General features: G+C 39.3%; 1 protein-coding gene across 4 annotated transcripts in view; it reads left to right on the forward strand.

Annotated features, from left to right (window-relative positions):
• PPP4R4 (protein phosphatase 4 regulatory subunit 4) overlaps nt 1-22,428 on the forward strand; it is a 119,323-nt gene that overhangs the window by 85,650 nt on the left and 11,245 nt on the right. For all 4 annotated transcript variants that reach the window (XM_073349556.2, XM_073349559.2, XM_073349557.2 and 1 more), the window contains 10 exons: nt 3,215-3,292; nt 5,296-5,379; nt 6,866-7,048; nt 10,095-10,200; nt 11,057-11,204; nt 14,020-14,164; nt 17,256-17,297; nt 17,400-17,474; nt 21,586-21,655; nt 22,077-22,157. In XM_073349556.2, coding sequence (XP_073205657.2) covers nt 3,215-3,292; nt 5,296-5,379; nt 6,866-7,048; nt 10,095-10,200; nt 11,057-11,204; nt 14,020-14,164; nt 17,256-17,297; nt 17,400-17,474; nt 21,586-21,655; nt 22,077-22,157 — 1,012 coding nt within the window. The remainder of the gene's footprint in view (nt 1-3,214; nt 3,293-5,295; nt 5,380-6,865; nt 7,049-10,094; nt 10,201-11,056; nt 11,205-14,019; nt 14,165-17,255; nt 17,298-17,399; nt 17,475-21,585; nt 21,656-22,076; nt 22,158-22,428) is intronic.

A 22,428-nucleotide genomic window follows, 5' to 3' on the forward strand; every position in this document is an offset into this window, starting at 1 on the left:
TTTCTGTAAAGGGAGATCATGTCTGACTAATCTATTCGAGTTCTTTGAGGGGGTCAACAAACATGTGGACAAGGGGGATCCAGGGACATAGTATACTCAGATTTCCAGAAAGCCTTTGACAAGGTCCCTCATCAAAGGCTCTTACGTAAATTAAGTTGTCATGGGATAAGAGGGAAGATCCTTTCATGGATTGAGAACTGGTTAAAAGACAGGGAACAAAGGATAGGAATAAATGGTAAATTTCCAGAATGGAGAGGGGTAACTAGTGGTGTTCTTTAAGGGTCAGTCCTAGGATAAGTCCTATTCAACTTATTCATAAATGATCTGGAGAAAGGGGTAAACAGTGAGGTGGCAAAGTTTGCAGACAATACTAAACTGCTCAAGATGCGTTACCTAGGGAGGTGGTAGAATCTCCTTCCTTAGAAGTTTTTAAGGTCAGGCTTGACAGAGCCCTGGCTGGGATGATTTAATTGGGGACTGGTCCTGCTTTGAGCAGGGGGTTGGACTAGATGACCTCCTGAGGTCCCTTCCAATCCTGATATTCTATGATTCTATGACCAAAGCAGACTGTGAAAAACTTCAAAAAGATCTCACAAAACTAAGTGATTGGGCAACAAAATGGCAAATGAAATTTAATGTGGATAAATGTAAAGTAATGCACTTTGGAAAAAATAACCCCAACTATACATACAATATGATGGGGGCTAATTTAGCTACAACTAATCAGGAGAAAGATCTTGGAGTCGTCGAGGATAGTTCTCTCAAGATGTCCATGCAGTGTGCAGCAGCAGTCAAAAAAGCAAACGGTATGTTAGGAATCATTAAAAAAGGGATAGAGAATAAGACAGATACTATCTTATTGCCCTTATATAAATCCATGATATGCCCATATCTTGAATACTGCATACAGATGTGGTCCCCTCATCTCAAAAAAGATATACTGGCATTAGAAAAAGTTCAGAAAAGGGCAACTAAAATGATTAGGGGTTTGGAACGGGTCCCATAGGAGGAGAGATTAAAGAGGTTAGGACTTTTCAGCTTGGAAAAGAGGAGACTAAGGGGGGGATATGATAGAGGTATATAAAATCATGAGTGGTGTGGAGAAAGTGAATAAGGAAAAGTTATTTACTTGTTCCCATAATATAAGAACTAAGGGCCACCAAATGAAATTAATGGGCGGCAGGTTTAAAACAAATAAAAGGAAGTTCTTCTTCACTCAGCGCACAGTCAACCTGTGGAACTCCTTGTTGGAGGCAGTTCTGAAGGCTAGGACTATAACAGTGTTTAAAAGAGAACTGGATAAATTCATGGCGGTTAAGTCCATTAATGGCTATTAGCCAGGATGGGTAAGGAATGGTGTCCCTAGCCTCTGTTTGTCAGAGGGTGAAGATAGGTGGCAGGAAAGAGATCACTTGATCATTACCTATTAGGTTCACTCCCTCTGGGGCACCTGGCATTGGCCACTGTCAGTAGACAGGGTACTGGGCTGGATGGACCTTTGGTCTGACCCAGTATGACAATTCTTATGTTCTTATGTTCTTAGAGAATGTGAGAAAAGAATATGCTGCATTTAATCTGATTCTGCAATCCTTCTCTAGGACTGTAGGATTTGGGGCTTAGTTGGCAGTGTGGGGAAGACATTGTAAACACCAGGTCTAGGCAAAACATTGACTGAATGTTAATATTAACAGAGTTAGAAAGTTATAGAAATGTAACAAGTATGTATATTATAATTAACTGCTTGGTTTTCTATAAGCTGCGCTATCCTGTTTTATTAAATATATTAGATGGTGTGGTTGTGTAGGTATTAATGATTTTTAAATGGAATGAATTGCACAAATGAATGTAAAATCCCCTTCCTCAATTTAGTAATAATCCATACTCTTCAGATGGTGGCTTTCATCCAAGGATTGCAGAGCTTTACTGTAAGCCTCAGAGCAACTCAGGACTCACTCTTATTATCCCCAATTTATAGACAGGGGAGAATGAGGCTGAGATTAAACAGTTTGTTGAAGGTTTTACGGTGAATTTGTAGTAGAATTAGAAATAAAACCAGTGTATCTTGACTCCCAGTTCCCTGCTTTAACCTCTGCACAACATTGCCGTAGAAGGAGCTAATTGAAGCTAGTAGTGGAAATTGTATAACTAGCGTATAATTCTGCAAAATCCGATACTTAGTGTGTCTGCCTCCAGACACCTTTAAACTGATATTTGAATAAATAAAAGAAAATTATTTTATCCCTGTAAAAGGGACTCGTGAGATTACACTTGAAATGCTGTGCACAGTTAGGGTATGTTAATGTGTTATTATGTCATCAGTGTAATTAGTCATCCAAATGTCACACCGATATCAGTAATTTATGATGCTCATCTCTAGTTGGATATATTTTTGATTTAATATGCTTTGTAGCCATTTCCTAAAAGAAATTATATCCTTCCTCTTAGCTGGAGGTAAACAGATTGTTAGCATGAGCTAAGTGATACAAAGAAAATGATTAAAGAGTATCAAGTATTACCTCAAAAGGAAGCTATGATTTACCCCACATGGCTGAGAAGTCAGATTCCTTGACACTTTTCTCTTATTTGCTGCCATATGTTACTGATTGTTTTAACATTGACATCAGGCTTACTGCAGAACTTTAAATGTGACTTGTGAAATCTAATCAAAAATGCCAGCAGCCTTGGAGTTTATGAAGTGAGAACCTCAAATTGCAAAGATTACGGAGGCTTAGGGCCTATAGCTGACGCCAAACCAACCTTTATTTCTTCAATTCTGCTGTCTGACTCTGTTACCTCTGTTACTGGAGCATGCAGCAGGCTGTTTTAAAAGCCCTGAATGTTTCTCTAAGTATTTGCAGGTCTTCTTTTTAAAACAAAACAAAACAAAAAACAACAACCCCACCTTTGGAATATAAACATTAGAAAAGGAATCTCTTGTTAACCCAGTCTCAATGGCATGTTTAATAGTTATGCAACAGCTCTGGTGTTCATTTTGCATGCTGTTATAAAAGCAATGTTATATGCTAATAGCAGGAAAGTACATAACCTCAACAATTTTAAAGTGCAATTTGTGGATATTAGAGATTTGTTCAGCATCCATACTTTCATATTACTAGTCAAACCATGCTGAAAAGTAAATGCAGCTATTTTAACTGTCGTATTTCCATGAAACTAAAGTGTGTTTTTGTTTGTTTGCCTTACTGTCATTTTTTAGGTTGCTAAGCTTTTAGATTCTGGTGTGTATGTAATACATAAAGAACTGGTAACACTACTACAGGATGATTCATTGGAGGTAATATATTTGCTCTTTTTTATTTGTTGGTTACATTAATTTAGTTTACATTAATGCTTACCAACAATACAATAAACCAATATAATGAATGTTTGAAGTGATTAGTTTTACTTTTGGTTCACATATTCTATAAAGATTCAAGGAGTCATTTTAGACTCAGATTTATCTTGGTGCCTTTGAAGGTGATGACTGTAGGAAAATAAAAGGGGAAAATAGGGGGATATTTCAATTCAATAACCCTCCCCTGTTTTTATCGTATTCAAAATTTGGTTGAACATGGTATAATTTATCAGAAGTGGCAGAAGCTCTCTTTGAATGGATACATACATATAGGTACAGAAATCTAAACATACTAAGCATGGAGAATGGGGAGAATCAAGGAGCAGGAGGAAGTCGGAGTGTCAGAGGAAGTCCAGGTGGGTACTCTGTATGGGGAAGGAGGCAAAGTTGGGGTATCAGGATGGAGGCTTTGCATTGAGAGTGGGGGATAAGTAGAGTGTCAAGGATAGGAGTGGGAGTGGGGTGAGTGCTTTCCCTGGGGAGTGAGAAGAGCTATGGGATTTCGCTGGGGTGGAGCAGTTGGCTCCAGGCTGGGAAGTGGGGGCCCAGTGGTATGCACCAGAGGTGGCTGATCCCAGCCTAATCACCTGGTTTCCTACCTGCTCCCCAGACCGATATTTGGCACTGCAGCAACCGCTTGAGCCCCTCTGGGTTTCACTCTTGCCTCTGCCCTCAGCAGCCCTGGAGCCCTACCTGGCTTGAGCAGAACAACAAAACAACTTGCTTAAGAAGGATATGCAGGGTCAGAAACATAGATCACAATAATATATCCATTGCAGGGGTGCTAGACCCCCCCCCCTTGGATTCCACTGCCCCTGTAACTTATCAAGATTGATTAATTTATACAATTACATGTAAATCCATTCATTTTAAGTATATATAGATTATGGAGAGGTTTCAAGTTTGTTTGTTTTTTCTCTGACTGAATGGGAGGTATAATAGTGTTGTGATTAAGGGACAGAACTTAGAGAAAGGAGACCTAGATTTTTGTCCATGGTCTGGCACAGACTTTCTGTGTGACCTTGGGCTACATACCTAAATTTCATCTGCCTCAGTTTTGCCATGTGTAAAATACTTAACCGTCTTGCAAAGATGTTGTGACACTTTTGGTTCTCCATTGAAATGGCCAAACGATTAAATAAGAAAAAAGCAATTCAGTCCCAATGCAGTAAAATACTGAAGGAATTTCAACTCTTGTCTTTAGTATGTGACTACTCATTTGACTTCAGTGGAATTATTCCAATATCTGGCCCACTTTATTTTGTATAGAGCCAAGATATTGAAAAATAAATATGGATTTTGGGTGCCCAGCTTGAGACACCTTAAAAGGGCCTGATTTTCATAGAGCAGGTTCTCAGCACTTCTGAAAATTATGGTCCCTTTAAGATGTCTCAATTGGGCACTCAAAAATTGAGGCTCTAAAACCATCTGTCATCAATTTAGGATTTGTCCCTACAGTATGTTTAATAGTGTTATTTCTAGTCTAGTTTTAAATGCCCCAAACTTTCAATGGCATGTTAGTCTGCATTTCCAGAGTAAAATATAATACACTATCAAGTGCAGTTTTGCTAAAGCTGGATAAAAAAAGAGTTTTAAGTTTTATCTGGCAAAAATTGTCCAAAATATATTTATTTGCTTTCATATCTGATGAAGTTCTTACTAAACTGTCTGGAAACTGCAGAGGTACACAGAAAGATATTTACATTTTAATATTTTATATTGTGTATACTTTGGTTTAAAAGATCTGATTGTAGTATGGGTATGATCTTAGTAACATCATCAGGACAAATAATGGGACCTGATTCTCGTTTCATTTATATTGGTGTACAAGAGTAGTAACACCACTGAAATCACTAGAGACATACCAGCATCAAACTTGTGCAAGAGAAGAATCAGGCCAAGTAAATTTATAAATATGATTAATCCAACATGTCTTTAAATAGGTATTAGATGCACTGATAAGTCACCTTCCTGAAATTCTTGAACTTATGACTACCGGAGGAGAAAACAGTGGATCAGAAAGCAAAGTAAGCAACCTGTGTTTTGTAGTCTAATTCTAAACATGAAGGAGGTTAGTACTGAAATTGTTTCACATATGTAATGCTCATTGAAATCACTGAGAGTCTGTTTGCAGAAGGATTATGGGACCAGATCCTGACTCTGACAAATCTGCAAACTGACATTTGTATTTGTTTGTTTACTTATATACATATCAAGAGGGAGAGATAATTATATAGATGTAAGGCCCTTTTGCACAATGCAAACATTTTCAGTTTATACTTGCCTTCTGTCTGAATAAATAACCACAAAGTTTCTGAGTAGCAGCCGTATTAGTCTGTATCCATAAAAAGAAAAGGAGTACTAGTGGCACCTTAGAGACTAACAAATTTATTAGAGCATAAGCTTTCATGAGCTACAGCTCACTTCATTGGATGCATACAGTGGAAAATATAGTGGGGAGATTTTATATACACAGAGAACATGAAACAATGGGTGTTACCATACAGACTGTAACAAGAGTGATCAGGAAAGGTGAGCTATTACCAGCGGGGGGCCGGGGGGAACCTTTGGTAGTGATAATCAAGGTGGGCCATTTCCAGCAGTTTACAAGAACAGTAGGAGGGGAAATAAGGGGAAATAGTTTTACTCTGTGTAATGACATATCCACTCCCAGTCTTTATTCAAGCCTAAGTTAATTGTATCCAGTTCGCAAATTAATTCCAATTCAGCAGTCTCTCGTTGAAGACTGTTTTTGAAGTTTTTTTGTTGAAGAATTACCACTTTTAGGTCTGTAATCGAGTGACCGAAGAGATTGAAGTGTTCTCCGACTGGTTTTTTAATGTTATAATTCTTGACGTCTGATTTGTGTCCATTTATTTTTTTATGTAGAGACTGTCCAGTTTGGCCAATGTACATGGCAGAGGGACATTGCTGGCACATGATGGCATAAAAAGGGATCAAATTTTCAAACATAGTAGCTAAGTTGCATCTAAGTTGTGCAATTGCATCTTTATGGTTTCATAGTCAAAGTGTAGTTGCATATGTCTAATAGTAATTTGTATGCACATCTGCGTAACTTTATGTAGAACTGCCCCTTCAGACAGTTAATCCTTTTAGGAGGAATGATGGCCTTGTGATTAGGGTACTGAATGAGTACTTGGGAGACCTGGGTTCTACTTCCAGCTCTGTAACTTACTCCCTCTGTGATCATGGGCAAGTGCCTCAGTTTTCCCATCTGTAAAATGGGGATGATACTACCCTACCTCACGGGCATGCTGTGAGTACAAATTTATTAATGTAGGGAGGTGATCAGATTGTCCATTGCTGGGGGCCCATATAACAACATGATTGGATGAATGGATTTTGCGTGTGCAAACACAGGCTATCATCTTAAAATAGGAACAAATCAGTCTTGTAGATTTCTAAATTAACATAATTTTTAGGCTTCAATTAATACTGTGTCATAATGACTTGAGATTTTAAATTTTTAATGTTTTTAATTTATATTTTTAGTTATTGACTGTCCCTGACTTGATTCCGGCACTAACGACTGCGGAACAGAGAGCAGCAACTTCTTTAAAATGGAGAACTCATGAGAAGTTATTACAAAAATATGCATGCCTGCCTCATATCATATCAAGTGATCAGATTTATTATCGTTTTTTGCACAGAATGTTGACAATCATTATGACAAATGTGAGCCCCAAGCTGTCTCTATCTCTCTTCTGTTGTTTTCATATTTGTTTCTGATGCTTTAGAATGACTAATACAATATAAATAATACCTTTATGTACTATATATTTTAATTAAAATTAGTATTTATTATACTATCTTCTATAGAACAAAATTAGATTGTTCACTAATTTTATCACATAAGAACCCCCCCTCTTCCCTCCCCACACCTTTCATAGGAAAAGTTGGACTTCATTAACATTTCAAGAAATTGTCATGTATTCTTTTCTGGATTTCCCTTCCCATGCCATTGCTGATTCTCAATATGTTTTTGTGTAAATCAAAATTTTCTCATCTGGAAAATGAATCTTTTACTTGATCCCTTAGCTTACTTTATATTACACTCTTTCTTTTGTGACATTTAATTCCATGGAATAAATTGTGCTTTAGAAAGACTGGATTGGGGCCTTGTTAAATTAATCGAGGAGAAAGAGTACTGTAAAAAGGCATTATTTTTTGTTGTTTATTTTTGGTAGCACCAATAGTGTGCTAAGTGATTTCCAGAAACAGTAGAAAGTGCAGTCCCTGTACCAAGCAGCTTAAACACAAAAAAAGGGATAGAGAGAGGAGAGAAAGTGGGTAAATTATATAAATAAATGGTCAAAGTTGATGGGCCCAATTCACCATTGCATTACTCCAGTTTTACACCAGTGATATGCCAGTGATTTCTGTGGAGTAATGCAATGGTAAATCAGGCCTCATATAGCTTATTAGCAATAATATGAGACAAAATGTAGAAAATGTGCATGACAGTTAAATGATTTTAGTTAAAACTAATATATTTTTAAAAGAAAAGGATGTGGGAGCTCTTTATTATTTTTGCACATATGAATAAAATATGAATGGTAAACTTTTTCAGTGGCATGACCTACTTCAATGTGAATATCTGGTAACTATATAAAAAGCTGACCCATAAACAGAGGTTGTCGGAAAATGGAAAATGAATCCCTGAAATGTAAAACATATTTTTAGTTTTCACTCAACAACCAAAATATTTCAATTTGGTATGGTACTGTGTTGCTTCATGAGAGCTGTAGTTGCTTCATGCTGTGAGTCTCCTCTCCTGTCCAGGCTCCCTGGTTGGACTCCATATCCCGTTACGCACCATTGTCTTCCCTCTTGGTGAGCGGAGACTGTACCTTATGGGAGTCCCAAAGCCATGATGTATCATGGGAGATGAAGTCTGACTGGGGAATTCAGCCCCAAGAGGAGAATGAGGAGGTGGGGCAACTGAACTACAGCTCCCATGAGGTATTGCAGCAGCATATCCAAATCCAGATATTTTGGGTTTTGGCTGAAAGTGTTTTGGTTTTAAGAATTTTTTTTAACAAAAAAAATCAAAATTTTCTGCAGAAAACTATCACTTTTCATGACTCTTTTCTGTGGGTCTTAAAGTTAAGCATGTGCCTAAGTGCTTTACTTGAATAAGGATAGAATTAAGCAACAGCTTAAGTGCTTTGTTGGATCATGGATAAGGCTACGTTTCTGTCACAGGGGTCATGGAAGTCATGCAATTCCTGACTTCATAGAATCATAGAATATCAGGGTTGGAAGGGACCTCAGGAGGTCATCTAGTCCAACCCCCTGCTCAAAGCAGGACCAATCCCCAACTAAATCATCCCAAGCCTGACCTTGAAAACCTCTAAGGAAGGAGATTCCACCAACTCCCTAGGTAACCCATTCCAGTGCTTCACCACCCTCTTAGTACTTTGCATTGCTGAGTGAAAAAGTTTTTCCTAACTCCAACCTAACCTAAACCTCCCACACTGCAACTTGAGACCATTACTCCTTGTTCTGTCATCTGCTACCACTGAGAACAGTCTAGATCCATCCCTCTTTAGAACCCCCCTTCAGGTAGTTGAAATCAGCTATCAAATCCTCCCCCCCCCCACCACCATTCTTTTCTTCTGCAGACTAAACAATCCCAGTTCCCTCAGGTTCTCCTCATAAGTTTTCCAGAGATCTCCATGACATTCTCCCAAGGGCTGCAGCACTCTGGAGCTGGCAATCAGTGGGGCCTTGACAGGGTTCCAGTGACAGGCCAACAGCAGCAACAGGTGATGGGGGTGGAGGAAGGGCTGCAAGGTTCCAGGGACAGGTGACAGACTCCTGAGGGGACCCTCCTCAGGGTTCCAGCAATGGGCGACAGCCTCGTGCAGGGGGTGGGGGACGACTTGGGCGAGTGGCGGAAGGTGTCCCATTTTCTCTTTGGGAAATATGGTCACCCTGCAGCTCCTAGCTGCCCTGGGCAGAGGGCCGCCCCTCCCCAACGCAGCTTCCAGCTGCCGCAAGTGGAGGGGATCCCCACAGCTCCCAGCTACCACAGTGGCAGGGGAAACCATGGAGCCGCAGCAGTAAAAGTCACAGGTCACGGCTTCCGTGAATTTTTGTTTATTGCCCGTGACCAGTCCGTGACTTTTACTAAAAATAACCATGACAAATCTTAGCCTTAATCATGGGCCAAAATTATAGGTCTGTAAATACTACACACATCAGGAGCCATGCAGACCCACAAAAGCTGAAATCAAAATGCAGTATACAGTAAGTTATGTTCTACATGTGCCTAGAGCACAATACAGGTTCAGTGTTAAACATTCAGACCTTTTTAAACATCTGAGTTTGTTCCTACATTTTATGGAACTAAATGTTTTCAACCAGCTGTGCCTATAAGTTATTGTTTGGCTGTTATCAGTCTGAAAAGTGACATTGTTTGAATTAAAAAAGAGGTCTAATTAAATATTAATGGAGTCTATTTGTAAAAATACTTGATCTGAGTAGACATTAAAAAGTATTTCAACTTGAAGTGTAATATCTGTTACCCTTAGAATGAAAAAATAATGTAGAATATATTGCAAGGGGAAAAAAAGGAAAATAAAACCACATGCCAAAATATCACACTTTCAGAAGGAACCTGATGAGTTGTCTTATTTTTCTCTTGTAGTTGATAGTGTGTCCAGAAGTACCTATACATGCCTTTAGATGTTTAACTGTATTTCCTGTTTCTTTTAAGAATGTTCTCCCTGTCCAAAAAGCAGCTGCTCGAACTCTCTGTGTTTATTTACGCTATAATCGCAAACAAGAACAGAGGCATGAAGTGATTCAGAAACTGATAGAACGTAAGCAGTAATTTTTTCTTGATTATTTTATGAGAAGCAAATTAATTCTGGTAAATGAAAAGGAGATGGTGCTTAGGATTGTACTCTGTAACCATATCATCAATGAAGAAACAATATTCAGAAGACATATGGGACCACCAGTTTGGTCCACAGTGTCATCAGATAAGACATGTGAATATGTACCACAGCTATGCAAAGTACTCAGCAGGAAGAGTCTATGCAGGAAATTTACCATATGCTGAAAGATCCTGTAAACCCACACTGCTGGAATTCAGTATTTTTAGCTGAAGGTGTTGTATTATACAAAGCAGTTTTTCTTAGAAAATAGAACACTAGAGGCTGCATTTTAAAGAGTGCTGAATGATACATTTTCTGAAAAATGAATAATTTATAGAGGATTTAAATAATTTAAAAGCAGCTGACAAATTTGACCTATTGATCTGTACTGTAGTTCCTCAAAAATTGCATAGAAGGATGAAAAGCCCACATTAATGATCCTTAATATTTGCACATCTCTAGCTTCATGCACCTGATATGTGGCGTGAAATGCACGAGTTTCTGTTCCATGTACCAGCTGTGTCACTTGTTAGTTCTGATGTTTCAGTTGGCTAATCAAACACAGAGGATGATGTCCTGGCCCCCATTGAAATCAGAGGCAAAACTGCACTGTCTTCAGTGGGGTCAGGATTTCAACCAGAGAGTGAATTTGAGATAGGCTGACACGCTGGGGTTTGCGACAAGTTTATTGACCCTATCACAACCATTAAAATCACTTTCAGTCTCAGGCTAATCCTTGACATGATCTATTTCATTTTTAAAACTTTACAGATAACCTTTTTGGGGTTTTATTTTCCAGAGCTGGGCCAAGGAAAAAGTTACTGGAACAGACTTCGCTTTTTAGACACCTGTGAATTCATTATGGAACTGTTTTCCAAATCATTCTTTTGTAAATACTTCTTTCTACCTGTGCTCGAGCTTACCCATGATCCAGTAGCAAATGTGAGGTATTGTACCAATTGTATGAAATTTTATATGGAAAAAACTAACCCTAATAGTTTCATGGTGTATATTAATATAATATTAAATGGCTTCTTTAAATAAGTTGAGTAACAGGGCTAAGATTTTCTGTGATAGTTGAAAAGAAAAAGAGGATTATAAAATATCCAGAAGAACCTGGTATGATAGGACACAAAAGCATGTTTTTTATAACATTAAATCTTGCCTATTAATCTACTAGAGCATGTCAACATAATAGTGGTTAGAGGAGGACCATATGATATCATTTATTTGTATTTTTACAAAGACCTTTATAAGTCTATTAAAGAAACTCGATGCCTAATTCAAGACCCATTAAAATGAATGGGTGTCTCTCCCACTGAATTAATTGAACTTTGGATCAGCCCTCTGTTGATACAATATGAAGGCTAAAGTATTGACACAAATTAGAAAATGTCTAGGATAGAAAAAAATAGGAATAAATTATCAATTTTCAACATAAAAGATTCACTGTGGGGTGCCTGCAGGTTCTGTGCATGGCTCTTTATTGTTTAATAAATTCATTAATGATCTGGAAGTGAACTGAACAGTTCAATAATGAAATTTGTGCCAGTCACAAAATTATTTAAGTTAATCAAGAGGAGAAGACTGTGAGGAACCTCAGAGGGACTTAACAAAGTTAAGTGGCAGCAGAATGGCAGATAAAATTTATTGATGAGAAATACAACTTAAAAAAAAAGACACATTCTGTAATCCATTGGAATATAAAAACAAAACCTAAATATTAAACATGTGAAATAAATTCTCTTTGAATGTTGGGAATACTATTTTTTTTCATTATGTATAATGTTCTACACATGTATACCTAGAGCTGTGTAAAAATTGTATTATTCTGATATATTGTATATTTGAGAAACAGTTGGTGATCATGTAAAAACACTAACTAATTTGAAAAAATACTAACTCCTAATGTATGTGCAAAAAAGGGCACAGTTAAGGTTGCACAAACAGCCTTATCTTTGGATGTCCAAACTTTAGAGTATTTCACTTTGCAACCTTAATGTTCTTTTAACATAGTTTTTGCATGAGAATGGCATAGTGAAGCTAGTGGATCTTCTGTTTACTCTTACCACTAATAAAAGAACAAAGGGATATTCAGTGGAATTGAAATGCAACAAATTTACCACTGATAAAAAGGAAATGCATTTTACAGAATGCATCCGTAGCCATTGTCACAAGTTATCAGCATGGCCAAAAGCTTAGCAGGATTCATAAAAGTGAATATGGACATTGAGAGCATCCACAGTTGTATCAGTATGCTAAAAGTAAACAGTGATTTAAAACCTCATATATACTGGCATAAGTCAGCTACTAACTGGTGGGGTTAAGTAAAAACTTCCCCTATGGACATCGTATTCCATAATTTTCTGCTTGGGGTTTTTTTTTAGCTTTCTCTCAAGCATGTGGCACTGGCCATTGCCAGAGCCAGAATACTAGACCAGATTGCCCATTGACCAAATCTGATAACGGCATTTTTTATATTTCTACTCTCATATTTCAGTACGTACACAGTGGTTCAGATTCCACATTTTGTAATAATATAGTATGCTATTTTTGTACTGATGACATTCTAGAAAATGCTTTCAGGATTGTAAATATATTAGTTTTCTATATCTGAAGAAGATCTGTTTGAAAATAAGGACATTTTGCTTCCTGTATTTATATTTATTCCTTTAATCAAACTGAATTTATATTACAAAATCAGAGAATCATTGAAGAAAACTGAAAAATGTTAAATTTGCTATTTTGAGAAAATGGCCTCAAAAATTTAGTTTCGTAGCTGACAAGGTACAGCTTTGTGTATATAATTCCGTTACAATAAAACTCTTTCTTTAAAGAGTTTCTGCTGGCATTTTCTACTGTGTAAAATTGAGCTTAATTATTTTAGAAAGATATTAACAGTTTCATGCAGCATAGTAAGCCATTATGGAGAGCAGTACTGGAAAGCCTATTAAATACTTTATAGAATTTTGAATGTTCAGTGATATTGTATCAGGCAGTCACAACTTTATCATTTCAGTGTGAGCACCTGCAAAACTGCTAGGAGTCAGAAGTGCAGCCACATTTCATTATCCCATCCAGAATTACCCTGAATTCTTTAGAGGTTCTCCTCCCCCTCAGCCTTACCTCCACGCTGTAGGCCCTTCCTTGTGATCTCAATCTTCAGGTCAGGGAGAGTTTGTTCAGACTAAATCATCTAGCAGTGTCACAATACAGAGCACTTCCTCTCCTGCAGTAGCCTGGAAGACCAGAGAACAAGAGTAACATTTTGAAAAGTGTCTAAAGTCCCATTTTCAAAAGGGACTTAGGCTCTTAAGAGCCTAAATCTCATGGACTTTCAATGAGACTCCTAGATGCCAAAGAACCAGACACCTAAGGGAGTTCAGCACCTGCATGTTTTTTGAGAATCCCACCAGGCACATATCTAGACCTTTAGGTGCCTAAATACTTTTAAAAATCTGTCCCTAAGTCACTTTTTTGAAAATAGGACTCCGCCTCTGAAGTCACTTAGGTGCCTTTGAAAATTTTACCCTGGGACTAGAAATAACTTACATTTTAAGTGTTGCTTTTCACACTCTTCAGCTTTGCTTTTCATTCTTACTTAGTCAAAGGACTTCATAAAAATCAAGTTTAGAGGTAGGCTGAAAAATAAAAGCAGATATGAAGTGGAGTCAAATTGGCTACTGCTTTTATTAAACAATGGAACCAAGTATTTGCTCACTATCTGCATTAGAAGTTAAATATGAATTCCTTTTCTTACAGAATGAAGCTTTGCTATTTGTTGCCAAAAGTGAAATCTACCCTGAAGGTCCCCACGGACAAACATTTACTTCAGCAATTAGAGTTGTGTATAAGAAAACTTCTCTGTCAGGAAAAAGATAAAGATGTCTTGACTATTGTAAAACGAGTAAGTATTTTTCTGATCAAGGAACATGTCATGTTGCAGCTGTCACTGCAAATTAAGACAACTGATGTCTTTGCTCTTGAGGTTGGGATAGGAGGTCAAGGACTCTGTTATTCTTTTTGTCAGTTTGAACAATTGGAATCAGAGAAAATGTCAGATTGAAATATATTATATTCTGCTGAATTTAAGAGAAGGATATATTTTCTTCGTTTCTTAAAATACAGTTAACTGCTTGACGCTGTGAGTCAGGCTTTCTTGTTTAGTGACTGCCTCAGCCTGCTCCAAGGGTAGCAGTATGAATACAGGTATGGGAAGAAAGGTTCACATCCGTAAAAATGAGTAAGAATACTTGAAGTATAAATGTTTTGCTATTGTTTCTATTCTTTAGTAACAAGATGCATTTTCTTTGTGCTAGATTGTACTTATTCCCAACACAGCCACTCAGGAAAGAGGTGGGAAGTAAAAATGCCCTCTTCTCCCAGTGCAGCCAGTTTAGGACTACCTGGATTGCAGTCTTTATGGATGCATGCCAACTCTTTCCCCCTAAGAGCGAGTGGGTGGGGTATAGATTAAATAGAGCTTTGCCTCCTCATATATGTCAGCCAGCAGTATAAGTAGGCTACATCCCAGAAAAGGCTGGGGGTCATCACAAATTACCTCTCCCCACCCTAGTTTAATGGGGAACCCCAAGAGGTATTGACAGTGTCTGCATTACTCTCGTGCTCTCACTTAGCACAGCGCAGCTAACTTTAGATCATATATAAATGGCACAATTTAGCCGTTCCTTTGTGAATCAGAGTGGGATTTGGTGAGAAAACAGACCTCTATGAGTATTTTCTGATTGCAGCATTAACTTCTCAGCATATGGGTTATTATATAAGCTCATGGAGGATGGATACATCAACTATGGGTCCATCAACTTGGCTATTAGCCAAGATGGTTAGGGACACAAATCCATGCTCTGGGTTTCCCTAAACATGTAACTTCCAGAAGCTGGGACTGAAAGACAGGGGATGGATTACTCAGTAGTTGCCTTGTTCTGTTCATTCCTTCTGAAGTGTCTGGCACCGTCCACTGTCAGAAGACAGGATAAAGACCATTGGTCTGACCCAGTATGGTCATTCTTATTTTCTAAACAATACAAAAATGTTTCTTCAGTTTTAAAAAAATCCTTACAAATGGGACCCCATTAAGGTATGTTAGCAACAAGAAGAAGGTCAGGGAAAATGTGGGACCCTTACTGAATGGGGGAGGCAACCTACTGACAGATGATGTGGAAAAAGCTGAAGTACTCAATACTTTTTTGCCTCCATCTTCACAGAGAAGGTCAGCTCCCAGACGGCTGCATTGGGCAGCTCTCAGTGGTGAAAGAACAGATTAAGGACTATTTAGAAAAGTTGGACATGCACAAGTCCATGGGTCTGGATCTAATGCATCCGAGGGTGCTGAGGGAGTTGGTTGATGTGACTGCAGAGCCATTGGCCATTATCTTTGAAAACTCGTGGCGATGGGGGGAGGTCCCGGACGATTGGAAAAAGGCAAATATAGTGCCCATCTTTAAAAAAGGGAAGAAGGAGAATCCGGGAAACTACAGACTGGTCAACCTCACCCTCAGTCCCTGGAACAATCATGGAGCATGTCCTCAAGGAATCCATTTTGAAATACTTGGAGGAGAGGAAAGTGATCAGGAACAGTCAGCATGGATTCACCAAGGGCAAGTCATGCCTGGCCAACCTGGTTGCCTTCTATGATGAGATAACTGGCTCTGTGGATATGGGGAAAGTGGTGGACATGATATACTTTGACTTTAGCAAAGCTTGTTATACAGTCTCCCACAGTATACTTACCAGCAAGTTAAAAAAGTATGGATTGGATGAATGGACTGTAAGGTGGATAGACAGCTTGCTAGATCATCAGGCTCAATGGATAGTGAACAACGGCTCCATGTCTAGTTGGCAGCAAGTATCAAGCAGAGTGCCCCACGGGTCGGTCCTGGGGCCGGCTTTGTTCCACATCTTCATTAGTGATCTGGATGATGGGATGGATTGCACTCTCAGCAAGTTCACGGGTGACACTAAGCTTGGGGGAGAGGTAGATATGCTGGAGGGCAGGGATAGGGTTCAGAGTGACCTAGACAAATTGGAGGATTGGGCCAAAAGAAAACTAATGTGGTTCAACAAAGACAAGTGCAGATTCCTGCACTTAGGATGGAAGAATCCCATGCACTGCTACATGCTGGGGACAGACTGGCTAAGTGGCAGTTCTACAGAAAAGAACCTGGGGGGTTACAGTGGACAAGGGGTTACAGTGGACAAGAAGCTGGATATGAATCAACAGCAAGCCCTTGTTGCCAAGAAGGCTAACAACATATTGGGGTGCATTAGTAGGAGCATCGCCAGCAGATCGAGGGAAGTGATTATTCCCCTCTATTCGGCACTGGTGAGGCCACATCTGGAGTATTGCTTCCAGTTTTGGGCCCCCCACTACAGAAAGATGTGGACAAATTGGAGAGAGTCCAGCGGAGGGCAATGAAAATTATTAGGGTGCTGGAGCACATGACTTGTGAGGAGAGGCTGAGGGAACTGGGCTTATTTAGTCTGCAGAAGAGAAGAGTGAGGGGAGATTTGATAACAGCCTTCAACTACCTGAAGGGGGGCTCCAAAGAGGATGGAGCTTGGCTGTTCTCAGTGGTGGCAGATGACAGAACAAGGAGCAATGGTTTCAAATTGCAGTGGGGGAGGTCTAGTTTGGATATTAGGAAAAACTATTTCACTAGGAGGGTGGTGAAGCACTGGAATGGGTTACCAAGGGAAGTGGTGGAATTTCCATCTTTAGAGGTTTTTAAGGCCAGGCATGATAAAGCCGTGGCTGGGATGATTGAGCTGGGGATTGGTCCTGCTTTGAGCAGGGAGTTGGACTAGATAACTTCCTGAGGTGTCTTCCAACCCTAATCTTCTACGATTCTATGAAGGTATTGAATGTCAGTATTTTAAGCTTTCCTACAATGACAAGTTTCCTTTTAAGCTTAAACTTAGCATGTTCTTGGAGTTATTGGACAGCTTAGGGCAAAAATATTATTTTACTTTTTTTATAGACGGTGTTAGAATTGGACAGAATGGAAATCTCTGTGGATGCTGTAAGTGCCTTCCAAATTTTACACTTGCGAGTGAGAGTTAAAGATGTATGGAATGATATATGATTATTTCTATTACTCTTTTTTATTTTAAACTTTAATCAGTTTCAGAAAAGGTTTTATGAAAATGATTTGTTGGATCAAGAAAAAGAAAGAGAAGAACAACTCCTGTTGGAAATGGTATGTTTTTAAATATAATATGCCTGCCACAGTTTCATAGTTTAAAGCTAAATATTTATATATGTTGTTGGGAAGGTGATTCCAGGGTATGGGTGTAGTGAAGTGTGTATTATGGAGGTGTGCTGGGGGTGACATAGTTTCCTTTTCCACTGTAAAGTAGGGTTAAATCTCTAAAAACAACATAAACCTCCCTCTAATTATTATCTATATTACACCATGTCAGTTAGGAGACTGAATTTTTGGAGAAATTTCACACTTGAAAGCCTTGTAGCTTAAAAATTTTTAAGCTCTTTAACAACTTTCCTTTATGAAATTTTCCAAGAGACCCTCATGTTTTGGCAGACTTTTGTAATGTAATAATCTAAATACTTCAAAATTCACACTCAGCTTCAGTATGCAAAAAAGCTAATGTCATAACTTTTCTTGTGAGCCAAGAAAGCCAAAGGAGGCTGTGTATCTGCTGTAGACTTTCTTAATAAGAAAGAAGGGGTTGGAGCCAGTGACAGCTGCAGCCCAGCAGGGGGGAGGCTCAGTGTGGGTTGCATGGAGCACAAGGGGCTAGGAGGCATTCAGGAGCCACTCAGTGTTGGAAAAGAAGGCAGATAAATGCTATTGCCTCCCCGCTGCTCTAGCTTTTAAATCTACTGTGGTTCACTGGAGCTGTAAGCCTGGCAGAACTCTGCAGCTGGCACTCCCCCGGGTAGTCTACCATATCCCTGGATGCTCACACACCAGCCAATCAGCTCTCCGTATGCCTACACTGCAATGAGGGTATGTCTATACTGCAAATAAAAACCCACAGCTGGCCCGTGGGGCTCAGGCTACAGGACTGTGTCACTTCTGTGTAGATGTTTGGGCTCAAGCTGCAGCTCAGGCTCTTGGATCCTTGCATCTCACAGGGTCATAGTGCTCTGGCTCCAGCCCAAGCACGGAAGTCTACACTGCAATTTCAACAGCCCCTTAGCCTGAGCCCCGCAAGCCTGAGTTAGCTGGCCTGGGTAAGCCGTGGGTTTTTAATTGTAATGTAGGCAGGTGCCAGTTGCTCCCTGACCTGTCTGGTGTGTGAGAGCTGAGGGCCCGATAGGTTTTGGAGGAGGATTGCTTTAACACACCTCTTGTTCACAGCAGCAGGACTCCTCTCAAACGAGCCATCACAGGTTAAATACTGACCTAGAAATACTACCTTGTCCTTCCAACACTGCTGCAGAGCCCCCATACCTGGCCCTCTTTGTTCTCTGCAGACACCACTGAGCCTCTTGTGCTGGGCACTAGCATTTCCAGCTCAAGCTCCACTCACCAACACTTTAGGCAGCCTCTCTGCCCTGCTCAACTTCCTCTGCTGATCTCAAGCTCCAGCCAGATCTGCTAGGTAGCAGGCTGTCTTGTGAGCTCAGTCAAGGGCTGAGATTGGATCAGTGCCTAGGCAGGAATGCCTAAGGGGCTTATCTGACTAATTTCTGAGCTGACTTCCCACCCCTGCTTTGACATTCTATACTCAGTTCAGTCCTGGTGCCCACCTCTACTCAGATTTCTTGCATTTGGAACAGGGAAGTAGGAGCTGGCTTGGGCACTGGTGTTTGTGGACTGGGACTAATTCAGACTCCCCAAATTCCCCTATTATGTTTACCCTTTATAGAATTGTGACAAAGTTTCTCCTCTACCTTGGTGAGTCTTGCGCTTCTTGGCAGATATGCTCGCCTTGGAGCTTCATGGCAGCCCTCAGTTTGGCTGTTTTCGTGAACCCACAGTCCAGGTCAACTCCTCCTGTGTCTGACCAGGAGTTGGGAGGATTTGGGGGGAACCTGGGCCTGCCCTCTACTCCAGGTTCCAGCCCAGGGCCCTATGGAATGCAGCTGTCTAGTGCCTCCTGGAACAGCTGTGCAACAGCTACAACTCCCTGGGTTACTTCACCATGGCCTCCTCCCAACACCTTCTTTATCCTCATCATAGGACCTTCCTCCTAGTGTCTGATAATGATTGTACTCCTCAGTCCTCCAACAGTATGCATTCTCACTCTCAGCTCCTAGTGCCTCTTGCTCCGAGCTCCTTACACATGCACCACAAACTGAAGTGAGCTCCTTTTTAAACCCCCGGTGCCCTGATTAGCCTCCCTTAATTGATTCTAGCAGCTTCTTGATTGGCTGCAGGTGTTCTAATCAGCCTGTCTGTCTTAATTGTCTCCAGAAGGTTCCTGATTGTTCTGGAACCTTCCCTGTTACCTTACCCAGGGAAAAGGGACCCACTTAACCTGGGGCTAATATATCTGCCTTCCATTACTCTCCTGTAGCCATTTGGCCCGACCCTGTCACAAGAATGCTCACGTTAGCTTGGCCTTTGCCTGGTGGGGTTATGCGGCATGCTCCTGACCGCACCTACCTCTGTCAGAGCCCCATACCCTCAACTGCCACAACCCCATAGTTGTATGTCCTCACCCGTGTCCCTGATGCACCTCTCCCTACTGAGACGCCCACACCTCCTGGTTGTCCCCTACCAGAGTCCTGCAGTGCCTTACCTGAAACACACCTTGGCAGTCCCTCACTCCCACCCCAGGCATATCCTGGCACCTCCAGCTGGCCCCAAGGCAGAGCCTCACACTCCCCTCAAAAGCATTACATGTATCCAATTGCTCAAGCTTAATTGCCGCCTCTGAGCACTTTGGTTAGAAGTAACACATTCTACATTAGTGTAGTAAAAATATGACGTGATGGTGAAATGTCTGTCTCACTGAGGCTGGAGTTAAGTTCTGTGTTTGAGCATGATTTTGAGGAACTTGATGTGTTCAGTGTGTGGTTGCATGAGGAGTCTGAGTACATCTGGACAGTATGAACTAATCTGGTTGTTAACGGTGCATAAATTGGTAATTTCCTTGATTTCAATTATTTAGTTAATTGGAACTACACTTGAACAATCTTAACCATGATTTAATGAAGTTTTTTTGTGGGGATAGTAACTAGAATTCTAAAGAAAAGAAAAATAGACCTTTCTACGTTCCGTTGGTGTGTGTATTATGAGGTGTGGTACAGGAAAGCAAAGCTAATGTTACATAGGTGGGAGGGATCATGCTTACTCTGTTTGGAAAGCACCAAGCACACTGAAGACGTTACTAGAAATAATTTGACTGAAATGATATTTCATGCATATATCGATAATTATATGTCCTATCTGTTATAAAACTAGCTAATAATACAGATTTAAAAATGGGTTTACTAAAATATGAGAAATTATTACATGTGGTTCAAATACCTTTTTTTCAATAGAGGCTTATTAACTCCAGTAAATACTTTAGATGCTAATTTTAGAGAAAGCATAAAGCTTGAGAAAATACATTGGTTATATCAGTTTGGATTTAAATATTGTCCATCTATATTGATTTTGTATCTTCATACTGTTTATTAGCCAGACCTTTAAATTCTATATGTATTCTAGAATCATAGTGGCCACATTGCACAATAGATATAGCATTTCCATTTTAAACACCCAATTTCTATGTTATAGCTTCTCCTCTTTCTGGCTAACATTTCTCTTGCTTGATCTCAGCCTACAAGATCTTTCTGAGATCATGTAATAAAAATCAAGAAGCTTTTGAGTTGTAAGAATCTGAATAAATAGTAATTTTTATCTGTTAAGAAATTTTTCAGAGACCTTCCTGAATTCAAAAGCAGGTGTACTTTAAAGCGTCACACTTAGCTTGTGCAAAGTCATGTATGAGGAATTATTTTGTTTTGTTTTGTTTCAAGAAATGTGTTTTTAAAAGAAAACAATACATTGTCAAAAACAACATACTAAGCATAAATTCCTTACCATTTTTCATGGAGGGGAATGTTGAAGATCAAATTTCCTGAGTCAACTTTACATTGTGTTACCCTACTCTTTTGTTATGATCTCTACTACAGTAAAAGCACACTAGATCATTCAGAGCATTTACTGGGTTCCAGCCGATATTCATTAGTGAACACATGACAGTGTTATTGATAGAGGGGGTCTATATTCAAATAATGGAGAGAAGAAATTAATTTGTAGGTTGGTGGGTTGGGAGCATGCTCATTTACAGGAGGCCTTCAATCTGTGTGGAGTGTAAATTCTCATTCTTATGAAATTGTTTCCATAATAGGAACAATTAGAAAAAGAGAAGCAGCAGAATGAGGGAAGGTCTATCAGTGATAAAATATTTGAAAAGAAGCGTAAGTTTTTTTTTTGGGGGTTCTTGTTTTTATTTTAGGGGGGTGATTCTTGGTAAATGAAATTAATATAGTAGTGTTTTAGGAAACATGATGGTGGGTGTTTAACTTAGTAAAGAACTCTTGTTGTTTTGTCATTTTTTTTCTTTAAAAAGGTTAATTTATAAAAAATGTTTATGGTGTGTTACATAGCATAGTATTAATTTCATTAATAAAATACATGTCCAATATGATATTTTCTACTAAGAAGGTAGTAGTATGATTGTCTGTCTGTCTCTTATTTCAAGGGTGCTACTATTATACTATTCTAGTATTATTACTATTTTCCCCAGTATCATACCAAAGTTGTATATAATATTTTACACCTTTATGTAAAGTAAGGCTATTTATCAGAGTACAGCATTTACAATAAACTTTGTTTTAGGTAGAGACAGTAAAACGTCATCAACTTTGTCAAAAAGTATATCTCTTTCTGTTTCTGGAAGCTCTTCAAGTGCATCAACAAGTAAGAAACAAATTTTTAAAAAAATTACTAGGATACTTGTATCTCTCCTGTGCAAGTTTGAAAATAGACAAAGGTACCACTGACTCCCCTGCGGCCAGGCTTTCACCCACTGTGCATTGCAGAAAGCATTGCAGAAGAAAGCATTGCAGTTAGAGAACACGTGGTCTTTTTACACTTAAATATTTTCTTGATTGTTGTTTGGTCGTTCATGATGGGTCATATAAATGAGATTTATTGCTATATTATCTTCCAGCTCCTTTAATTAGCTTAG

This window comes from Lepidochelys kempii, chromosome 6, assembly GCF_965140285.1.
Source record: "Lepidochelys kempii isolate rLepKem1 chromosome 6, rLepKem1.hap1, whole genome shotgun sequence".
Taxonomy (NCBI): Eukaryota; Metazoa; Chordata; order Testudines; family Cheloniidae; genus Lepidochelys; species Lepidochelys kempii.